General features: G+C 44.6%; 2 protein-coding genes across 9 annotated transcripts in view; both read right to left on the bottom strand.

The window, feature by feature from the left end:
* The window catches only part of PITPNM3 (PITPNM family member 3), a 407952-nt gene that overhangs the window by 312349 nt on the left and 71509 nt on the right, over positions 1 to 24094 (bottom strand). The window lies entirely within an intron of this gene.
* LOC117348846 (myb-related transcription factor, partner of profilin-like) lies at positions 7975 to 12178 on the bottom strand. The gene is made up of 2 exons (XM_033921393.1): positions 11374 to 12178; positions 7975 to 9354 (listed from the first exon to the last, which is right to left on the bottom strand). The coding sequence occupies exons 1-2, from the start codon at positions 11741 to 11743 to the stop codon at positions 8666 to 8668; spliced, it is 1059 nt and encodes a 352-aa protein (XP_033777284.1). The 5' UTR covers positions 11744 to 12178; the 3' UTR covers positions 7975 to 8665.

Genomic DNA, 24094 nt, shown 5'->3' on the forward strand with positions numbered 1-24094 from the left:
TGAATCAGGTTGGGCAGACTGGATGGACCATTCGGGTCTTTATCTGCCATCATCTACTATGTTACTATGTAAAAATACTTATTTTATTTATTTAAGCATTTATATACCACTTATAGGGCCTGTTCTACTAAACCGCGCTAGCGGTTTTAGCGTGGGGAGCCACGCTGAATGACCTGCGCTGCTCCCGACGCTCACAGTTCTTATGAGCGTCAGCTCCTCCCCGCTAAAACCGCTAGCGCGGTTTAGTAGAAGCGGGGGATAATCTAAGTGGTTTACATTCAGGTACTCAAGCATTTTTTCCCTATCTGTCCCGACAGGCTCACTATCTAATGTACCTGGGGCAATGGGGGATTAAGTGACTTGCCCAGGGTCACAAGGAACAGTGTACGATTTGAACCCCCAACCTCAGGGTGCTGAGGCTGTGATTAACCACGGCACCACACAGTACAGTACATCATCATAGGGGCAGGAAACCACCAATGCAGTTCAGATAATGACATTGGCTGCTGAGAACATAATAGCCATACTGGGTCAAACCAATGGTCCATCTAGCCCAGTATCCTATTTGCAACCGTGGCCAATCCAGGTCACAAGTACCTGGCAGAAACCCAAGCCATAGCGGCATTCTAGAACCCCAAAGAGTAGCAGGGTTCCAGAATCCCAAAAAGTAGCAACATTCTATGCTACTGATCCCAGGGCAAACAGCTGCTCCCCCCCCCCCCCATGTCTGTCTCAATAGCAGACTATGGACTTTTTCTCCAGGAACTTGTCCAAACCTTTTTTAAACCCAGCTACACCAACTGCTGTCACCACATCCTGTGATAACCTGTGACAATAAGTTCCAGAGCTTTATTTTTTTCCAGTGAAAAAATGTTTTCTTCTGTTTATTTTAAGAGCATTACTCTCAGTGTCCTCTCATCTTTGCACTGTTTGAAAGAATGAAAAATTGTTTCACTTTTACCCTTTGAGCACCATTCAGAATTTTGCTGAGTACGAGTAACCTCATGAATGAGAGGCTTGGAAACCTGAGAGGATACCATCCTACATAAATATTTGGCTTTTTAGCCCACTTTTCCAAATGATGCTTAAGTCAGCAAACATGATTACAAGTAGTATGTAGCTAATATCCTTCCCAAAGATCTTACAGGTCAGGAGAGAGTGCCTAAAGCCACAGGAAAAAAAATAACTTTCCCAAGGCCATAATAAGTGTTGGTGTGGAGAAGTAGGATTTAAACACTAGTTTTCCTGATCTTGTGCTCTCCGCTATACCTATTAGGTCACTCAATTACCAAAATACCCTTCGGAGAACATCAGTATTTTCTATTAAAATGGTACAGTGTGTGCCTAGCTAATAACAGTAAAATCACATGGCTTAGTGCTAGCCCATGTTGATAACCTTCTCTCACATTTACATATGCGTATGTATTCCCAACTCTAGCACTTTAATATCCTGTGCGCCAAGAAAGAAAATGGCAAAAAATCCACCCTGGTTCACTGGCTTAACTGTAGAGAAATATGTTCACGGCACAATTAAGCCAGTGAATCAGAATGTTTTTGTAGCAGATTAATGCTCTATGCACAAAATAAAATTAAAAGCACATACTGCTTGGAATCAAAAAGTATATATTCTCTTTACTTTAATTTGGTCAGATTTATTTATGGCCCAGAAGCAAAATAGCATATTCCTGCGCTAGCCTACTGAGCTACCTAATTTCTCAAAGAGCACTATTAATAAAACATATGAAATTGCCCCTAATACTTTCACAGATAGAAGCTGTGCTCTATAAGAAAGTACGTCCATGAGATTTAGCTTATCTGCTGGGCAGGAACTGAACCATGTAATGATTTTTAACATGGAACAAAAGCATATTCTAAAGCCATTGCGGTTCTTCCTAACATCTCTTCTCTGGGGAAATGATGCATGAAGAAAAAACACAGGCGCACGGGCTACAATCTAATGGATGCCTTCAAAGCACTAATGGGCTCTAAAAGTTTTTAAAAACTCAAAGGCTTCAGGGCCGCAATCAACAAGTAGGGAAAGTGTGTGCAGCTTGGCTTATGGGTGGGCACATATATCTGTCTATTTGTATTATATGAGTATTTGTACGTCTTTGCTCTGGAGAGGGAATAAAATGGAGGTATGAAAGGAAGCCATTCTAAAACCAACAAAAATAGAAATATGGTACTTTTAAGTCAACTTAACGTTGCAAACTTGGAGCTAAAATGCAAACACCCAAAATAGCCATATTTAGCGTAGCTATAGGCAACATCAAGGGCAAGGCTTTTAAGCCCTTTTTACTAAGCGGTGCTATAAAAGTGACCATTGCTAGCGTGAGAGCTTTCCTGCGTGCTGAGGCCACTTTTCGCGCAGCTGCAAAATGGCCATGTGCTGTATTTCCCCTTTAGTGTGGCCATTAGAACACTTTTTATGATATATATATATCATAAAAAGTGTTCTAATGGCCACTAGTGTTTAAGCCCGTTACACTGGACACTGTCTGTCTGTCATTCTTTGTGTCTGTGTGTCTCTCCCTGGTCCCCTGTCTGTGCGTCTTTCTTTCTGTCTCCCTGGCCCCCCTGCTTGCCAAAGCAGCCCCCTTTCTCTCTCCCTCTGTTGTGCCATGTCTGCCTGCTCCGTGGCCCCCTCCCGTTCCCCATGATTGCTGTCTGCCCCCAGCACAACTCTCCCCCCAAAGCAGCCCCCTTTCCCCTTGTTGTGCAATGCCTGCCTGCTCCGTGGCTCCCTTCTATTCCTCCCCCCCCCCCAAGATTGCTATCTGCCCCAGCATACCCCTCCCCCCAAAGCAGCCCCCTCTCCCTCTGGCCCCCTGTTGTGCCATGCCTGCCTGCTCCATGGCCCCCTTCTGTTTCCCCCACCCCCCCATGATTGCTGTCTGCACTCAGCACAACCCTCCCACCAAAACAGCCCCCTTTCTTGCCTGCTCCATAGCCCTTCTTTTTTCGCTTCCCCTCCCATTCTTACCCTCCCTCCATCCATCCATGGTTGCTGCCACTCCTGTTCAAAGCAGCCTGTTTAGGTTCGCGGCTGGCTGTAGCGAACCTCGCAGGCCGCTTTCCATATGGTAGCATGTTCCCTCTGACACGATCGTGTCACCTGTTTTTTTTCCTTTTTTGTGCTCTTTTCTCCAAAGATTGTAGTTCTTGCCCTCTTTTTCCCATTTGTTTGAAGTAAGTCTATATGTCACGTCATGTGTTATATTAATATACCCTGGTGTTGTTTAGTATCTCTAATCTTTAATTTGTTTTTATGGTATTTTTTATTGTACACCGCCAAGAAGTTTGATTAAGCAGTATAAAAAATTTTATATAAACTTTAACTTGAATGTCTTGAGCAGGGTCTGGAGGCAGGTACATTGATGTCATTAAAGCAGGCAGCGTTTTGTGCCGAGGCACGGGCCTACTTGGCCTATCCTTTAATCCTGCCCTGGGCATAGTTGCAATACTGGAGGGAAGAAGGGGCAAAGGGTGGGGTATATTGGCAGCTAGGTTATATAGGAGTCCTTTTACTAAACTGTGACAAGCACTAGCATGTGCTTACTGCAGTTTTAAAGGGTTTACTGCAGCACAAGCTGAGGTGTCTTGCAGTAATCCTGCATCATGCGTACGCAACTCATGTGCTAAAAATACTTTTTTGGGGGGCAGAGGTGGTGTATGTCTGAGGAGTTGGAGAGTGGGCGTTTCTTTACTACAGGCAGTCCACAAGTTACAGATGCCCAACTTGAGTACGACTTGAACTTAATAACGCGGTCGTGGCTTCATTTGATTTCATTGAGCTGCATTTCCAGTGGCACAGACTCCTATACTTCTCCTGTAGCAGATTCAGGAATGATGCATGGCCACATTAAGAACAGTGTGTGGTTGTGCAGGCTGTATCTTAGAGGGAACACTGGTTTTTGTCAGCTGGGAGCAGAGGAAAGAAGCAAGAATCTGAAAATTTACAGATCCGACTTAGCTTTAAAAATGTAACTCGTTCTTACAGCGGGGACTGCCTGTAATCAGTTTGCTTATCTGCATTACTGGATGCCGATTAGCACAGGATTAGTATGTGAGCTCTTACCACCTACAAGTTAGGTAAGGGATAACTTTTGTTCGTGGCCATGTAATAATGGCAACATTAGCGCATGGCCATTAATTCCCATAAAAAGAAAAATCAGCCATTTCCTGGCTGTGGTAAAAATGGCCTTAGGTATGTAAGCTTCTAAATAATGATGTAAAATTTTAAACTATATTTGATTTGGGATAATATCACTCCTCAATGTCCAACACCAAATCCCAAATATCAAGAGGATGACAACCACTTATATTTGTAAAGGCCTCAGCCCCACCACTCCACCGCTATATAAAGATTGATAACAGGAAGAATTACGTGGTCTTCATCACCGGCCTATATATATTTTTTGTGCTTTCATTTTTTAGTATTTTTAATAAACTTTTAGTGTTTAAAACTATAATAGCAATATCTAATACTTTAAGCCACTTATCTTTAAAGCTGACATGACTCAGGAGAGACGACACGACATGTTTCTCACTCCCGTGCTTTGTCAAGGGTCTCTCCCGCAGCCTTCCTGTCATCCGACTCAATGTTAGTTATGTGGGTATGTAAGGCCAATTTTTAGCACAACTTAGTAAAGAAGCCTATCGTGTCAAACATGTGACTAAAGATTTTTTTTAATAGAATAAAAAAATATAAAGAAAGAAGATCTTCAACAAAATGGTCTTAATAACCCACCCCCCCAACACACACACACACTTCCACAAAGCCACACTAGCGGCTACCACTGTGGTAACTGCCCTGAAGCCCATAATTTAAAGGGCTTCAAGGCTTTTGTTGCATGGCTGCCACTAGCATGGCTTTGTGAAAGTGGTAAATCTTTAAAATGCTCCAGTTTTCAAAAGGAAGATGCCCAACATGGCCATGTTTTGCCACTCAGCTGCTGCAAGGACAAAGACACAAACCATACAAACACATCCATAGTCTATACATAGTAACATAGTAGATGATGGCAGATAAAGACCCGAATGATCCATCCAATCTGCCCAACCTGATTCCATCTAAAAATTAGTTGTTGTTTTTTCTTAGCTATTTCTGGGCATGAATCCAAAGCTCTGCCTGGTACTGTTCTAAGGTTCCAACTACTGAAGTCTCCGTCAAAGCCCTCTCCAGCCCATCTACACCCTCCCAGCCATTGAAGCCCTCCCCAGCCCATCCTCCACCAAACGGCTATATACAGACACAGAATGTGCAAGTCTGCCCAGTACTGACCTTAGTTCTTCAATATTAACTATTATTTTCTGATTCTAGATCCTCCGTGTCCTCTGTGTATTGTTAAAATTATATAAATATCTAAATAGCAGTAAATGGACCCACAGTGATGGACATAGAAGTCAGATAAAATTATGCATCCACTAAAACTTTTTTAAAAAGGCATCTTCATAAAAATACTACAAACACAGCAGTCATTATAAATAAATACATACATATACGTACATTTTTTCAAAAATGAATCAAAATAAAACTGAAATCTTATCACAGTGACACAATGACATCAGAAGATTCACAGTGTTGCCATGTTCCTCCAACCAGGGCTGTGAACAGACATACACTTCTCCCTCCGAAACCGTTAGGGGCAGACCCGGCCTGCGAATATGGAAAAATCACGGATAAATTTTAGGGCCGACTCTGACCCACCCTTACCACCCTCCTGTGTCCCGGACCTCCCCAGCCGTTTTGATGACAGCTCTGCACGGTGTAGGAGCGCAAGAAGATCGCTCCTAAAAAATCATGAATAACCAAATTCGCGGGTACTAAACCCGTGGATTCGGAGGGAGAAGTGGTAGTTGTCCTTCAGTTATACAGAAAAAAAGAGGAGAAGCTTACGTGCATTCTATGAGCGTCGGAGCAGTTAAACCCGCACTAAAAGAGGGGGTAAAAGAGGGGGTTTAAAAATCAAATCCAATGCTTAAAAGCAACTATATTAAAACACAAAGCAGTATTCCCCTATTTGGGCTTTTTTTATACTTCTTTGTATTGAGTATACAGTAGTTGTTTAAAAGCATTGGATTTGGTTTTTTACTTAGATATGAAAATTGAACGAGGCTTTTTTGGGCAAATTCTATAAACAGCGCTTACTGATAGGTGCCGATTTGGGAGGCACCTACCAAGAAATGGGCCTGAGTGCCATTAGCATATGATAATTGAAAATTAGGCGCCTTTGAATGAAATAAGATTCTCTAAAAGGGCACCTGTAGATTTGCAGGCGCCCTAAGAATAGGAGCCTTTTGAGACAGAAAATGGGTGCTGTGGGGGGACATCAATAGACCCTAGGCACCTATATGGAGGATCATATTTTAGCTGTGCCAAAAGCTGACCTATATTTTTGGCGTTTTAGGTAGGCGTTGCTTAGCATGATTCATTATAGTACGCTATATATTAGTATTTTCAACAGATTTCTTTTTTAAAGTTTAGTAAGTTTTTATCTATCATTTTCTATTAATTTTATAGATAATGTTTCTTTATACCTTTTGGTTCCTCTGCTGGTCTGTCCTCTGAACCATACGTTTGCTTCCAGATTGAGTCTTCAGCCTTGAATTTAGCAATGTTTCATAATACACCCTATTCACAACTCTCAGGAAACGAATACCAGACGCAACACTTATGTTGTTGATCATAGGAAGTAGCCATTTTTGGACGCACAACTTTGACATTGTAATGACATCATCAATATGTACCCAAGTGGCCCAATATGCCTGTTATTGAGTTAGCAGCAGAGACAAAACCATGATTGCAGGGCAATTTAAATGTGAAAATGCCCTAGCTCTACTCTGCATCCACTACTGTACGACCCTGCGCCCTTTCTGGAGGAGCGTGGTTCACACCTTAACTGCTCTTCTAGGTAGGCCAGTGGAAGCTACGCCCCAAAGCTGTTTGTTGGGCTTGTACAATACAAGGGAACATAAATGGCAAACCAAGCTTCTTCGCCTAGGTCTTGCAGCGGCTAAGTGTTTAATAGCGAAACATTGGAAAAGTCCTTCAGCCCCTTTACAGGATGAGTGGATAAATTGATTGGTGTCCTTGGGGAGAATGGAAATATCTCTGGCCAAGTGACATCATTATTATGTCTCAGGGGTATACCTGGAAACTGTTGGGGGACAAATCAGATGCTCTTTAATTATCCTCGACTGTTTCCTTTATCATTCTGTCTTGTTGGGGTCATAGGAGCTTTGGGGGGAGGGGGGTGTCTTCAGTTTATTTTCAGTGACAGGGGTTATTGTCTGTTTTCTAGGGAGGGGGGAAGGAATCTTTTGATCATTCAATTGTTGGTGGTTTAAGATGTATTTTGTACAGTTCTTGCTGCTGTTTTTTTGCTGTACTTTTTTCTATTCATGAAAACTAATAAAAATATTTAAAGGTAATAAAAGAAAGGGTGAGGGTGGGGTTCTGTGGATGCAGAGCACTAACCAAACTCAGTAGATATGCAGCCCCACATAAACACACTATGATGCAGTAAGCTGAATCTGCAACAGGCTACATCAGGGGTGTCAAATGTCGGTCCGCAATCCAATCGGGATTTCAGGATTTCCTCAATGAATATGCATGAGATCTATTTGCATGCACTACTTTCATTGTATGCTAATAGATCTCATCCATATTCATTGGGGAAATCCTGAGGAGGGACTTTGACACCCCAGGGCTACATTGTGGTTACACCGAGGACATGGCTGCTGAAGGCCACTGGGTACCCACGTAGAGGCGCTGCAGACAGCAACAAACATATATCCTTCAGTTGTTTAGGAATAGGTTTGCAGGTAAGGTGCCACAGGTCTGAGGGCTGTAAAGCATGTGAAAGTGCAGATTAAGTCAATGAGGCATCTCAGAACAGCCCCTCTATACCCTTCCTCCCTGGCCCCACAGATGACCGCATGTGGTTAAAGCAGTGATGGACACCCAGTCAGTTCAAATGGAAATAAAGTTTTATTTACAAGTTCCAAGAAATACGTTCCAGAGTCCATTGATGTCCCCCCACTGCACAGATTCCAGAGTCCATTCAAGTCCCTCCAATATATAGGATTCCAGAGCACATGCTGGTCCATCCATTACACAGATCCAGAGCCAGAGTCCATGCAGCTCCCTCCCCCCAACAAAAACCCCCAACAGATTCCATTGTGAGCTGAGAGCCACCACTACTCCCTCCCCCCCAGACAGGTTCACTCTCAAATCCCCCTCTTCTTCCCTCCCAACTTGTTCTTTGCACATTTTTCTCCTTCTTAAGAACATAAGAATTGTCATACTGAGACAGATCGAAGGCCCATCAAGTCCAATATCTTGTTTCCAACAGTGAACTTCCCATTGCTGTTCTCTTTCCCCTTCCCCTCCAGGCTGCCTCACATAAAGGTCCCCCTGCCTCCCCCTCCATGTTGCCTCACACAGAGGTCCTGCCTCTTCTCCCCTCCCCAACTACGATGCCCACTATGGGATATACAGCTGATGAGGACCGTGCGTATAGTCAGGTTGCTACCTAGATCTGCAATGAGACCACCATGAGTTAGAGGCTGTGGCAGATCAATGCGGAGGCAATCCAGCAACATCTCAGGGTCCATGACGACATAACAACCCTGGAGTCAGCGACTGAGGCTACAGAGGGTCCTAATGGGGTCCCTTCCCCTTTACCCAGCTGGATGTGCCAGGGCTGGAGCCCTGGCTGGAGGAGACTTGCGGGGTGGGTTGAGCTATTGAATTTCCACGGGGGTGACCCTGGGCGATGAGTTGGCCAAGAAGGTTGGCAAGCACAGCCTGCATGTTCTCATGAGACCGCCGGGTGGCAGCTTGCTCCACGACCAGGGCAGCGAGGTGCTCGTTTATTGCGTCTGACTTCCTGGCGAGAACATCTAGAGCCGTACTTATAGATCGTACCTCTTCTCGTAGCCCCGCAACCTCTGCCCTGAGCTGGGCATGCTCCTGGTGGATGGTGTTCCCAACATCCATCAGTCGCTGGATTTCCTGCTCAGGGGGGCCAAGATTTTGAGGTGAGGTTTGGTGTTCCTCCAGCTCATCACCCTCAACCTCCACCTCCTCTTCCTCCTTCAGGTAACCCGACTCGTATCCCCCCTGCTCATCCTCCTCCTCAGCCACTTCCTCCTTCACTGCCACCCTGATGTCCTCATGTTCTGGTGGGGAAGGAGGAGTTGGTACTGCTGCTGCTGCTGCTGCTGCTGCTGATGTTCTGGGAGGTGGAGGCACTGGCCAATATGGTCCTTGCATCTTTCCAGCCACCTCCTCTTCTTCTTCCTCTGCCTCCCTGGCAGCAGCTGGAGGTATAGGTGTACCGAGTTTAACTGCAAGAAGGGAGAAAACAAGACATCAGTATGGGCAGACAGGTCAAGCAACAGAAACATAGTACACATAGCTGCAGACATTGTTTCCTTTCTAATTTCAACTTTAATGAGTATTAATGGCTTGATATCGCCATAGCATCCAAGTAGTTCACAATGGTGGAGTAGTAGGTACATGGCGGAAAAAATGAAATCTAGAGGGGTGGAAAGGGTATTGCAGTTAAGTAAAAGAAGAAAATAGAATTAACAACGGGAAAGGGGGAAGAGGAGAATGAGAAGTGGGTATTGTCTGCAGAGATTGTCCGTTTAACAGTTTTGCTGGGGTAACCTACTGGGATTCATGTTAGCATACAGATCCTAGAAGCATAAATGTGGACATCCCAGAGTCCTGGGTTATTAGCATAGCAGGCCTTTTTTTTGGTCTATGTTTATATTTTTGAAAATTATTGAGACATACATTTGATTTCATTTATTTAATTTTCTCAGAACAGTTTACATGAATTTATTCAGGTACTCAAGCATTTTCCCTGTCTGTTCCGGTGGGCTCACAATCTTCCTAATGTACCTGGGGCAATGGGGAGATTAAGTGACTTGCCCAAGGTCACAAGGAGCAGCTTGGGTTTGAGCCCACAACCTCAGGGTTCTGAGGCTGTAGCTTTAACCACTGCACCACATTCCTGTATAACAACCTGCATAACTTTATAACTTAACTAGTCTTTAAGCCCATTACATTAGCGGGTGCTAGAATAGATGTGTGTGTCTGTCTTTCTTTCTCTCTCTCTCTCAGCCGCTGTCTGTCTTTTTTTCTTTGTCTTTCTCTCTCCTTGAGACACTATCTGTCTGTCTCTCTGGCCCCCTATCTGTCTGTCATTCTTTCTGTGTCTCTCCCTAGCCCCCTATCTGCCTGTATTTCTCTGTTGTGCCATGCCTGCCCACTCTGTGGCCCTTTTCTGTTTCCCCCCCCAGAGCAAAGCATGATTGCTGTCTGCCCTCCAGCACACGACTCCCCCCAAAGCAGCCCCCTTTCCCTCTCCCACTGGCCCCATTGTGCCATGCCTGCCTGCTCCTTGGCCCCCTTCTGTTTCCCCCCTCCCAGAGCAAAGCACGATTGCTGTCTGCCCCCCAGCACACCCCTCCCCCCAAAGCAGCCCCCTTTCCCTCTCCCCCAGGCCCCCTGTTGTGCCATGCCTGCTTGCTCCGTGGCCCTTTTTGTTTCCCCCCTCCCCAGAGCAAAGCACGATTGCTGTCTGCCCCCCAGCAGCCCCCTTTCCCTCTCCCCCTGTTGTGCCATGCCTGCTTGCTCCGTGGCCCCCTTCTGTTCTCCCCCCTCCCAAAGCAAAGCATGATTGCTGTCTGCCCCCCAGCACGAACCTCCCCCAAAGCAGCCCCCTTTCCTTCTTGCAATGGCCCCCTGCCTGCCTGTATTGCTCCCAAAAATGGCTTCCTGGTCTCTTCTGGCCCACCGGCATGAACCGCTGCCACCACTGCTGCTCCTCTTCAAAGCAGCCTGCTGAGGTTCGGTTCGCTGGCCAGCTGTAGCGAACCTTGCAGGCCGCTCTCTACCTCGGTAGCACGTTCCCTCTGATGCGATCTCGCTCCTCAAGATCGCGGCAGAGGGAACGTACTACCGAGGTGGAGAGCAACCTGCAAGGTTCGCTACAACCGTCCGGTGAACCTCAGCAGGCTGCTTTGAAGAGGAGGGCAGACAACGAAGAGCAGCAGTGGCGGCAGCAGGAATTACAATGAGTGAGGGCGGGAGGGGGGAATCGCCAGCGCGTTCCCTGCATCCGTGTTTGAAAATAGAATTCAGCACAGAGGGACACATCATGTTGTCAGGGAACATGTCATCCTAAGTGCGCATGCATGCTTAGGATTTTATTATAGAGAATTAATTGTAGTATAAAGATCACAATACCCGAGAAGTGCTATAAGATTAGATAGCAATTTGAGAGAACATTTCAAGGCAAACCCAGCACATTCCTAGTGTGATAATAGGTATGGGTATGTGATACATTCTGTTACCTGCGCGTCTGCGTGAAGTGTCAAAGACTCCTACATCAGCCGATGTTCCAGGCCCAACTGTGTCCAATATCTTCCTCTCTAGAGCAGTCAGACTTAGTTCACCATCAGGACCCTGTATAGCTACCTGTTCAGCTTTCTTCCGGACTTGTCTCCGCATCAGCCGCCACCTTTTCTTTAATGCCTCCACCTCCCGGTGTTGATGGTGGATTGCATTTATGTCATTGCAAATTCGGCGCCAGATATTAAGTTGTCCACTTACACCAATCCTTTCAGCCTGTCTCCCATATAGGGCATCATAATTGGCACCCACTTGGGCGACAAGGATCCTAATCTCTCCAGGAAGGAAATTGTGTCGTCTTTTATAACCCATGTCGCAAAGTGCACGCAGTAATCAGTGCTGTACGTATAGGGCGCTTTGACGGGAAACCGCGCTGATATCGGCGTCTGACATCAGCTCTGATATCAGGGTACATTACGGCACCGTTATGATAAAAAGCACTGAGGTGCAGGTGATTCTTGTCTTTAGGGCTCCCAGAGTGTTTGCGCTTCTGGTGATTTCTGGCAATATTTAGAGATTCTGCTGTGACTCTATTCCATATCCATATTCTTAGGGTTACCATATGTGCAGGCTTCTCCAGACATGTCCTCTTTTCAGGGATCCCGGGGGCAGCAGCCTAAGAAATAAATGTCTGCTGTGAATCACCACAGAGACGCACATGGACATGCAAACAGCAGGCAACCAGAAGAGGGGAAAAGAAGTGAGGCCTGCCTGCTTGCTCTGCAGCCGACGAAAAGGATGGTACTAAACATCAGAGTGAGACTTGAACCACACTAAAAGAGCCCATAGGAGCACCAGAATGAGGCTTGGAACAGAGTGAGAGAGACCATAGGGGCACTAGAATGAGGCTTGAAATAAAGTGAGAGAGGCCATAGGAATACCGGAATGAGGCTTGGAACAGAATGAGAAAGGCCATAGGAGCACCAGAATGAGGCTTGGGATACAGTGAGAGAAGCCATAGGAGCACCAGAATGAGGCTTGGAATACAGCAAGAGGCTGAGAGTGAGCATAGGAAGTGAAAGACTTTGTAGGAAAATAAAAATTGATTGCGGGAGGGGTGAGAGAGAGAAGCAGGAAAGAGAAAATCATGCAGAGCAGAAGGGATGTGATAGAGATTAGAAAAGTAAAACATTTTAAGTAGAGTTACCAGAAGTTCTACTACTATTATTTCTATAGTGCTACCTGAGTTGGTCCCTGCTTGATAGAGTTTACAACCTAATTATGACAGACAGGACACTGGGTGGATCAATATCATATATACCAATGTATGACAAACTGTACTGCAAAACACCGGCAAGAAGGGTGCCAGCTGACTGCTTACAGGATGTACCTTGCGACGAAAGGCATATCCTGTAGACAAGCAGCCGGCATCTCTCCACCTCCAGCATCCTGTTCCAAATCATAGGCGACAGGTATTGTATATTGGTGATATGTTTGTGATCTTTGATAGGTGCTATGACCTAATTCCATATAAATATCATTCACTTTACTGTTGTAGTACCTGCAGGGAGCCACAGGTAACCCGCTGAAACGGGGAGTGAGAACATAGTAGTCGCCGTGGGGACGGGGACAAGGCCATTAAATGCCCCGAAGAGCAGTGAATGGTCTTGTCTCTGCAGTGAAGGGGACACGTGCGGTCATGGATCGCGAGGTCCAGGAGCCCCCCTCCCACCCAATTGCCGCGTCCTGCCATTTCCCTCCCTCACCTTATGTGTCGAATTTAATTGTTCTTCTTCCAGCGGCATGCTTTCAACAAGTCGTGCGCGGGCATGGCTGCTTCAGTTGAATCCTCCTCTGACGCAACCAGAAACAGGAAGTTGCGTCAGAGGAGAAGATTCAACGGAAGCATGCCGCTGGGAGAGGAACAATTAAATTTGCCACTTAAGGTGAGAGGGAGGGAGATGGTGGGACGTGGCGATAGGGTGGGAGGGAGATGGTGGGACGTGGCGATTGGATGGGAGGGGGCTGCTGGACCGTGCGATCCCTCACAGTAGGAAGGAGGGAGTGAAAGGGAAAGAGATGCTGGGCCAAGTGGATGAAGAGGGAGACAAATATTGAACCCACAGCAGGAAAGAGGGGAGGACAGGCAGGTGATTCAGATGCTGGAAGTGAGGGGAGAAAGAGGGAAAGAAGCTAGATGGGGTTGGAGAGGAGAGAGACACATTGGTGTGGAAGAGGAAGAGAAGGGAAATATGGACACAGGAAGGTAACAGAAACAGAGGGGAAATTATGTGCATGGGGGCATAGAGACAGAGACATAAAGGGGAGATACATGGGGGCATAGGAACAGAAACAAAGGGGAGATACATGGGGGAATTATGTGCATGTGGCCATAGGGACAGAGACATAAAGGGAAGACACATGGGGATGGTATATGGACACAAGGGGAGCAATGCCAGACACAGGAGGGAATATATAGATATAGAAAGGACATATTAGAAATTGGGAACACAGAAGGGAGATGGTTTGTGCAGATGGTATCAGATGGTTTGTGGGGATGGGATGGGGACCAAGCTCGCGGGGATGGGGTGGGGACAGGGACTGAGCTCACGGGGACGGGGCGGAGACGGGGACAAATTTTTTTCACCATGTCATTCTCTAATCTGCATTCCAAATGTGTTGGCATGCTCACCCTCTTGTTCCAGACCTTCATCTTCATGTGGGTGTGCAAGGGTGTCCTCATCGAGCAGTTCTTGCCACCATGATGGTAGCGCCTGCTCTACATCACAGATAGCATTTAAGTGGAGGTGAGTCAGTCTTTGGCATTCCAGGAGTTTGTTGGTTTCAGTGGTATATTTGAGCGACATGTCGCACCTGCTACTTACTCCCTTCTCAGTTATACCACCTGCAGTACTGTCCATGCCTCAATTCCCATTACCCTCTTGACTCACACACACCCCCACACACACACACGCACACACACAGTTGTTATACACCCTGTATACCAAACCAGTGTGTTTAGGTTGCAGTGTGAGCCCGTCTTCTCCTGCCACACATCAGTGTCTTTGTCCCTGAGCACCCCTTTATGTACCATTTAAAATGCCACCATGCCATCATTCTCCCCTTCTTCATGTATCTTGGGCCTTTCGTTGTGGCCTGAGGGCAACTCCTGCTCCATATCACCCACCTGCTCCAAGGATCCATCTCATCTGTCTCCAGCTGCAGAATGTTGCTACTGCTGCATCCTGCTTTCCTGGACTGTGGGGCCAGGATGTATGCTATGCCAGGTTTTGAAGTGGCTGGCAGCTGTGGGAAGTAAGTAGTAACCAGTGGTGTGGCCAAGGCGGACTGCCCCGGCCGCAATCGTGGTAGGAGTTCCAGCATCTCTCTGCCCCCACCCTCATGCCACGCCCTCCCTTCCACCTAAATCTTCGCCAGCACAAGCAGCTTCTCCCGCCTGCTGCTCGCACCGGCCAGGCTCCCTCTGAAATCACTTCCAGGTCACAGGGCCAAGAAGGGACAGAGGGAAAGCCACTACCAGCGCAAGCAGCAGGCTGGAGAAGCTGCTTGCCGCTGGCAGAGATTTCACGAGGTACAGGGAAGGGAGAGCGTGAGTATGGCATGAGGGGCAGAGAGGAGGGCGCAGGGGTCGCCACCGCCCCGGGCGCCTCCTATCCTTGCTAAGGCACTGGTAAGAGCCAGAATTTGTGAACCAGTTAAGCTATATTTGCTCATAGATATTGACTCTATGATCCTGGCTCAGTGCATGTCCAGTTTAATGTGATGTTGGAATGCCAATAAAGAGCTATAGAAATCAATTCCAACATTTTACTTTACCAACATAAAAATTGTTTTTAATATACAAGAAAACAGTTAAATATTATTTTAAAATAAAAAAATGAAATACAAAATGCAACAAATAATTTTTTCAAAACAAATCAATTAAAATATAATTTTTTAAAACAAATGTTATTTTGGTAAAAAAACAAAGTTAACATTGTTTTGGAGGGGGGAGGTGGGGGATCAGACTACAGGCGGTAGGAGCAGTCTGGCCCTTGGGATGGAGCATGGCCTAGGGCAGCTAAAATGCTAGCTATGCAGTGCTCCACCCTGTCCAGATGACCTTGGTATTACCACTAGTCAGCAGCCTAGGGCCTCCTTCATGATCCCCATCTTCTCCAATATATCTCTAATTCCAAGGCATTTGCATCAGCGGCTACACCTGTCCCTAGCACCCTCAGCTCTCTGTGTTGGAGAGGGTGGAGGAGGATGCAGGAGGCCAAGGCCCTCTGGCCCAGACCTCAAAAGCCCCTCCTGAGGCTGGTTCAGCTGCTCCTAAGGGGGAGGGGAAGAGGTTGGGTGGGGCAGCAGAGATTTCTTCTTCCTCTTTCTCGAGCAACTCTACAACTTCCACCTCCTCCTTTTCCTCTTCCAGCCCCTGCGCCTAGTCCAGGGAGGTACTAATACTGCTGCTTCAGCTAGACAGGAAGGAAACATAGAAATAGGTTACAGTCAGGTATCTCTCTAGGCCACATTTATGGGAGATAACAGAAAAACAAAACATCCTACAAGGAGAATTTTATTTATACCCTTTAGGGATCAACCATTGCCTTTGGCTTAGCCATTTGCATCTAGTAGCTGGCATATGAGGTGGAGAGGGTCTATGGCTAGACTCATTACTCACCTGAAAGGCATGCAGCTCATCCCACACACCCTGGATAAAATCAGACTCCTGCTGCCTTAGGAGGCAGCCCCATTTCTGGAGGTCTTTAACCTGTGTGCAGAGAGAGAGAGAGACAAGGAAAAAGAGAGGGAGCGGCAGGTCCATGACACATTTCATACAGCAGTATGAATAGGGTACCCAGACAGGCTTCACAAAACCCACAGTTTGTCTGGGTTTTGAAAAGCCCCAACACGTCTGGAGGGCCTCCAAGCATGAGCGGATGATGTCATACGTATCCATGCATGCTCAGAAGCCCTCCAGACCCGGTGGGAAAGAAGAGATGAGGCAGTGTGGGGGGCAAGGCTGGAGGCGGAACAAGACGGGGAACTGGGTGGAGCTAGGGCAGACCAGGGTGGGACCATGCATTCAGGATTTTTTTAGTGTCAAATATGGTAACCCTAGTATGACATGACTCATACCTCTATGTGAGGGATTCATAGCAGTGTTTTACAACTTGATCCTCGAGTACCCCCCTTGCCAGTCAGATTTCTAGGATATCCACAATTCGCATAATGGAAGCAGTATATACAGTAATCCAAATTTATGTATATTCATTGTGGATATCCTGAAAATCAACTGGCAAGGGAGTTCTCCAAGACAGAGTTGAGAAACGCTGGTTATAGAACACTATCATTCCCTCTGATGCATACTCCCACACAATGTCAGATCCAGCTTAATCTAGGTAGCTCCTTCTTTGGGGGAAATGACACAGGCAGGAGGAGTCAGGGAAGCAGCTACCAGGAAATATATAAGGAAGGGCCAGAACTAGGTTAAGCAGGCCCAGGAGAGTAGGAGGAAGATGTGGGCCCTGCATACTCTTCGACTTCAATACCCAGACATTCTGCTTGGCTAAGGTAAGCTAATTCTTTGTACTAACTACACGTGAGCCTGGATCGGAGGTCTGGCTAGGACCAGGCCTCACTATGTTTTGAATAACACTTTCTTGCAGTCTGTGTTTGGGGTGTGGCAGTACCAGCTCCATGCTCAGCTCAGAACTTCAGGGTCAGTAGGTGCCACTGGGCACAATTCTAAAAGGGCCGCAGATGTCAGAAATGTTGGCATATGAAACCCTGCCATACTTTTCTGGTGCCTAGGGTCCTTGGTAGCCACAATTCTGTATGCAGTGCCTGTCCGCAAGTGACATGTGGCACCCTGAGGTTTGTGGGATCAAATGTCAACACTGCTCCTTGTAACCCTAGGCATGTCTTAATCTTACACTGCCTCAAGTAGAGGAAAAAAAGGTACCTGTTTATATGTAAACCACTTTGAATGTGTAACCACAAAATGGTGGTATACAAGTCTCATTCCCTTCCCTCTTCCCCTATTTAGGGTTACCAGATGTCTGGATTTACCCGAACGGCTTTTAAAAACCCAGCACTTTGTCCGGGTTTTGAAAAGCTTCCACCTTAGGACCGTGTCAAGAGGCCATCATCTGCGCATACACAGATGCCCTCCCGCAGCAGTCCCGAAGACGGGGCTGTGTGTAACTGGGTGGGCCTGGGGAGGCAGGGCCATGGATCCAGATTTTACAGGAGTAAAATCTGTTAACCCTACCCCTTAAGTCATTCTTTGGGATGGTTCACCCTTGCCATCTCAGCACCGCCTTTGCATTGTGCTGTCACTGATTTTGTTCAGTTAAGGGTAAAGGGATATTGAGAAAGGAGAAAAGACTAAGGTCTAGATTCACTAAACTTACCGATCCTGTAACAATAATCGCTGTCTGATGAATCTCCTCTCCGATACGATTCACCCATGCAATTGATTCACTAACAATTGCTTGGCTATTTTGAAATCGGGTTTTACTATCCTAAAACCCGACTGTTACCGACAGGTCTGCCTGGTTTTTTTTCCCCTTTTTTTTTTTAATGGCACTGAAATTTTGCGTGTATTATACATGCAAAATATCTGGCCAAGAAAAGAAAAGAAGCCTACCCCCCGACAAAGCTCTCCCTCCCTTCCCCCCTCCCTGAACTCCAAAAAATGGCAGGAGAGATGCCGATTCCCTCCTGCCATCAGCGCTCCCCCCCCCCCCCACTGCATTCAAAAATATGGCAGGAGGGATGCCGACACCCTCCTGCCATCATGCCAACTCTTTCCTTCCCCCAAAAAAACAAATGGCAGGCAGAGAGGAGGGGTGCCGTGCAATTAGGAAGACCGCACCCCTCTTACTACACCACTGACCCTAAGCCTCAACTAATCAAACGACCAATTCACTCAGGAGTTCATGGTTCAAACAAAGGTATTAAAAGATACTGTTTTTAACAGGGAAGTTAGAATATCAAGATCCAGAAAGCATGGTTAACACAGAAACGAGAGAAAAATGAAAGCAGTTAAACCACCATATGGTCTATCCAGTCTGTCCACCCATGCCATCTAATATCTCTTCCTCTCCCCGAAGCAGCCCAGGTACATTTAAAAGAAAAGCAGACAGATATAAATGATTCCAAATTACTATCGTCTGCTAGGCAACTGTAAATACAAAAACAAAATATGCATTGAATTGCCTGTAAGAAAATGCCAGACTTCTACAAATAAAGTTGGAGAATTAGAACGTATGACATCCAGTTGTCGTGACACATGTAGCCAATCAGATTTTCAGAATACTCACAATGAATATGCATAAAAATTTGCATACAATGGGAGCAATGCACCCAAATGTACTTCATGTATATTCATTGTGGGTATCCTGAAAACCTGAACAGCTGGGTGTATCCTGAAGCATTCTACAAAAAGCGCTGAAAACTGCATTTCTTGTACAATCCCCCTTTATTCCAGAACCAGTGGGTTCTATATCCCTTTCCGCCAGGTACTATAGGAAGCCTCGTATGATTGAAGTCACCATATATAGAATTTCCTTTTTTAGGCATAAAAGTTCAAATTTACAGGCTACAGACTTCTCTCACTTTTCTTGGGGTATGGCCCACTTGACAATGTTCATAGAAATTCTCTCACTAAAGGTGAGAGACCCAAGACATACGTTTTCTATTCTGACTTTGGAATAAAGTGTTAAAAGGAGGAGCACTGGCAAAAAATAGGTGGATATCTAAGACCACAGCTATGTGTTCTAGAATCATCTGCTCCATATCATAAATGCACACTTAAATAATAATGCGGGTAATTTTTGAAAAGAACGTCTAAGTCCAATTTGGGCATTTCCCACAAAATATCCAAAGTCGGAAGCACAAAAATGAACATTCTCAAAAGCTGAACCACTAACTTGGTCTTATTTACATTTCCCTTGCCCAAAGGCTATGTTTACAAGTCACATCATGGACGATTACTTACTTATCAGGCCGCTAGCTGGGAATCTGAGTTTTGCCCATTAATACTTATCTCTGTTTTGTATTTTCATTTTAGAAAGTTTTTGAAGACTTGTTTCAAAAATTTCTTAGCTCTCACTGATGTACCAAATAATATAGTATCATAAGATAATGCCACCGGATTTTCCAATAACTTTTATCCATTATGGCAGGGGTTGCCATACAGCATATTATGAAAAACTGGAAAAATTGGGACCGTCTGAATTACAGTTTTTGGTGAAACACTTTGTGTCACATCTTTAAAATGGAAAGAGAAATAGCTCTACAGCAGGGGAATTTTAAGAAATTTCAGGGTGTTTGGGAGCCATTAACTAAATATTGTAAAGAATGAATATTACTTTTTCCCCTTGAATACACACATCCAAGTTGGGGGGAGGGGAGGGAGTGGGGGTATTGGATCTGAATTGGATTTTCATAGATTATTAAGTGATGTTAAAGTATAAACTGATTTTATCTTATGTTGCACTTATTGTAAGTTTTAAAAATGAATAAAGAATTAAAAAAAAAAAAAAATTCTTGGAAAGTAACGATGGCTGGTTGATATGCTTTGTTATATTGATTACGATTTTGTAGCTCACTGGGTTTGTGCAGTTTTCTTATTTTGTTGTCCGCATAGTACTGGAAGGTTTTACGAACTAAAAATAGAATGTTATATTAGATGTCCAAAACTATATATATATATTTATATATATATATATATATATATATATATATATATATATATATATTATTTTTTTTTTTATTTTTTTTTTTTAAGTCTACTTGGATGTCTAGGCCACAAGGACCCCTAACTTTATACCCCATGTTCAATCCAAGTTAAAAACATCCAAATGGACACCATTTAGATGTGGGAGGGGTCAGCATTCTAATAGGCCAGCCACATAAGATATCCCAGCAGAGTAGTGGGGCACCTTAGAGAGTACTGCTGTGAACGTCACAAGTACATCACACCAAAACCCCCTTATTGAGTTTCACGTTTTATTAAAATTTGATTTCATCGCTTATAAAATTCTTAAGCGATGTACAAAAATTAAAACTCTTCTAGTACCTCAATACTCAGCTGTCTACCACCCCAAAAGCCCTTATGGCTGCAGGTGGCACCTATATGACAGCAGAGTAGGGTATTGGTGGTCTCACTCTTTGTACCATAAATGTAGTGGTTCGGGGGGCTCATGAGCCTGGGTCCTCCTCTCTATGGCTCACTAGCCCACCCATTAGACTACTTAAACCACCTGGATGCTACTCTACTAGGCTTCCATATAGAAGATGCTGCTGTTCTAGAGACAGGTATGTACTGGGTTTTTTCCCCAGAAATTTGGGGGATAGGAGGGGGTTAGCGAGTACTGGGGGAGTGTTGGGTGTCATGCTTACATACTTCCAGTGGGTCTTCTGGTCACTTTGGGGACATTTGTGGCACTTAAGACACTTCTAAAGCAGGTCTAGGTGAAAACGTCAAGTTTCATCTAGGACGTCGTGTGAATGTTTTGATGATTGCCACCAGACATCCAAGTTTAAGCCACCCCTAAGCCCATCACGCCTCCTAACATGCCCCTTTAAACTCTGGATGCACAGCAGCTGAGAAATCCCGCAAGATGTCCATAAAAACTGTTTCAAAAATCGGCACTTGGAAGTTTTGATTATGCCCCTAAATGTGGAAGAAAGATAACCATTATAAATTTATGCCCAAGTATCAGTTCTGCAAGTGCTATATGTTAAGGATGGCAGAGTAGAAAAGAAGAACAGCTTTGCAAAATACAAAATGCACTGTGGAGTTTTTATAGATAGAAATTCCACGAGTGACGGACAAAACCTAGCTAGCTTAAGGAAAACAGTGAAATCCAACAGAACTGTCAACAAAATCATGAGTGACTTCAATTACCCCAATATTTATCAGAGAAATGTCCCATCAGGTTACCCCTAAGAAGGCAATGTTATCAGGCTGCGTCATGGATTAGGTCCTATCAACCAACAGAAAAACTGTATTAAGTTTAGTTCACTGAAATGCAGGACCTGGTACGATGGACGACAGTTGTAGGGCCACATAATAGTGATCCTGGGGCAATCAAATTTGATATCTCTAGAAGCAGGTCATTAAACTTGATGGTTATATTTATCCAGTTTCCTCGTTTCGTTAAAGGAGAGAGTGTGGGTGAGTGAAAAGTTGGCATGCATCAAAATAATTGCTGCAACTAGATCACTTAAAAATGGAAAAAGGCAAGGTCCTTGGGTTTTTAGATGATATAGTAATTACAGTAATTTTGATTCAGTGCAATCCACTCAATTTCCCATTTGCTGATATTACCTGCACCTTCCATGGGTCAGCTTGATTGTAGGGAACAAATTTACAAGTGAAAGGATTTTTTGACCTGCTTTTGCTAAGAACATTATTAGCAGCTGTTTGAACAGAATAGTTTTTTTTTTATTTTAATGTCTGGTGAGTCAAAGTAAAAAGGACAAAAATCACAATAGTGAATGTACAGTACATGCAAAGAGGAAAAAACCAGCCATACTTACAGTCAGTAACTTTTGTTACTCCTTTGATCTTCTCTCTTTTTATACCTCTAATCACACCCAGGTAAGCACACCACTGTTACCGTATTCTCTTCTCTCTGCAAATCCCAGGGGTGTCCTCTGTGTTCTTGCCTGCTTCTCCAAAATGTTCTGTTTCTCCTTAGAAGCAAGGGTGGGCGGGTGCTCTGTTCTTCCAAGCAACCCTGTCACTGCTCACCACTTCTTTACTTCTCTTAGCATTACAGCTGGGCTAAGCATCATCCCTTTACCCTTCCAAAGCCTGGTATAATGGTCAGGGAGATCAGAGAAAAAGACCCCTCCCCCTCACTCTGTCATACAATGGCCAGCAAAGCAGAAGCCAAAATGATTGATGAGTTTATACCCATATATTTCTCTCCGAAAAGAAGTCTGCTACCACCATTGCTTCAATGGTCAGGAAAGTTCTCCCTTGCTTCCTGAAAGCTGAGGGGAAATCTATAAGTCAAGTCCAGTATTTTAGTAGAACCACAAGAGGACAGAACCTTATAGGTCTCCAAATAAGAAAAAAGACTAATGCTTATGTCATAGAAACACAAAAAATAGTCATACTAAGACCAATGGTCCATTTAGCCCAATATCCTGTTTCTAACAGTGGCCAATCCAGACACTAGTAGAAGACAATAGTAGCAGAAATCCAAATAGTAGCAATATCCATGCTATGGATCCCATAGCAAGCAATGGCTTCCCCAATGTCTGTCTCAATAGCAGACTATGGACATTTCCTCCAGAAACATGTCCAGACCTTATTTAAACCCAGATACACTAACATCCTCTGGCAACAAATTTCAGAACTTAATTTTTAATTGAGTGAAAAAATATTTGTTTTAAAAGTATTTCCATGTAACTTCATCGAGCGTCCCCTAGTCTTTGTAATTGTTGAAAGAAAAAAAAAAAAAATTCAATTCACTTTTACCTGTTCTACACCACTCAGGATTTTGTAGACCTCAATCATATCACCCCCACCCTACCCCCAGCTGTCTCTTTTCCAAGCTGAAGAGTCCTAATTTCTTTAGCCTTTCTTCATACGAGAGCAGCTCCATCCCCTTTATCATTTTGGTCCCTCTTTGAACCTTTTCTAATTCCACTATATCTTTCTAGAGATATGGTGATCAGAAATAAATGCAATAAAGAGAACAAGTATCAAATTTAAATTATGATGCCTGTTTTTCGGAAGTGTGATAAGTACTTAGGGTATGAATTCACACAATAAGTAGACCTGCCACGTCTCCCACACTCACATAGGTCTTCCACACTCCTGATGTGCCACAAAGAACTGAGAGAGGGGAGAGAGGAGAGAGAGAGAAGACAGTGGAAAATACATGTTGGATATGGCAGTGGCAAGAAAGGTACAGAGATGGAAGATGGATGGAGAAGCAGAGAGAAAGAAGAAAATGTCAAATGGGCAGGAGATCCTGGTGAACAAGTTAACAGATGACAAATGGAAACTAGAGCCCAGAACCAACATGATGTGAATAATAAAATGATAAGATAACAAAAATTAGGAAAAAAAATTATTTACTATTTTGTGATTACAATATGTCAGATTTGAAATGTGTATCCTAGACAGCAAGCAGGACCTAACAGAGAGAGGAAAAGTGTGTTTTGTTTTATTTTGTTTACACCACAGCACTGGTGTGGGGTTGGAGAGGGCCAAGGAGGCTACAAAATAAACTTGTCAGGATGATTTGGGGGGAAAAAAAACACCCCATCCAATTGGGCAGGAAAAGCAAATTGAATCACATTTTTTCCCTGAATTAGGCAGCACTAGTCTGAGGGCATCGTTGGGTGGAGTGGGTCAGAACTATAGGTGTGGCTTAAAATCTACCTTTTAAAAGGTCACACCTCCTCGGCAGCTCTGAATAACTGTTACTATCCCCATCATGCGCCAACAGTTACAGGGCGCACATGTTTATTAATTTACTTACTTAAGCCTGTCCTTCCAAGGGTAGTACAGAATAGGTTATATAAACACATCTATATTTAGCAGGACAAAACATATAAACAGAATATATCAAACAATATTGCAACCATTACATTTCCACATCTTTACACACACACAAAACAACAAACCAGTAATTTAAATTAAAATCTAATTTAAAATTCAGCCTGGACCAATTTAACAGCTTTACA

This window comes from Geotrypetes seraphini, chromosome 15, assembly GCF_902459505.1.
Source record: "Geotrypetes seraphini chromosome 15, aGeoSer1.1, whole genome shotgun sequence".
Classification (NCBI taxonomy): Eukaryota; Metazoa; Chordata; class Amphibia; order Gymnophiona; family Dermophiidae; genus Geotrypetes; species Geotrypetes seraphini.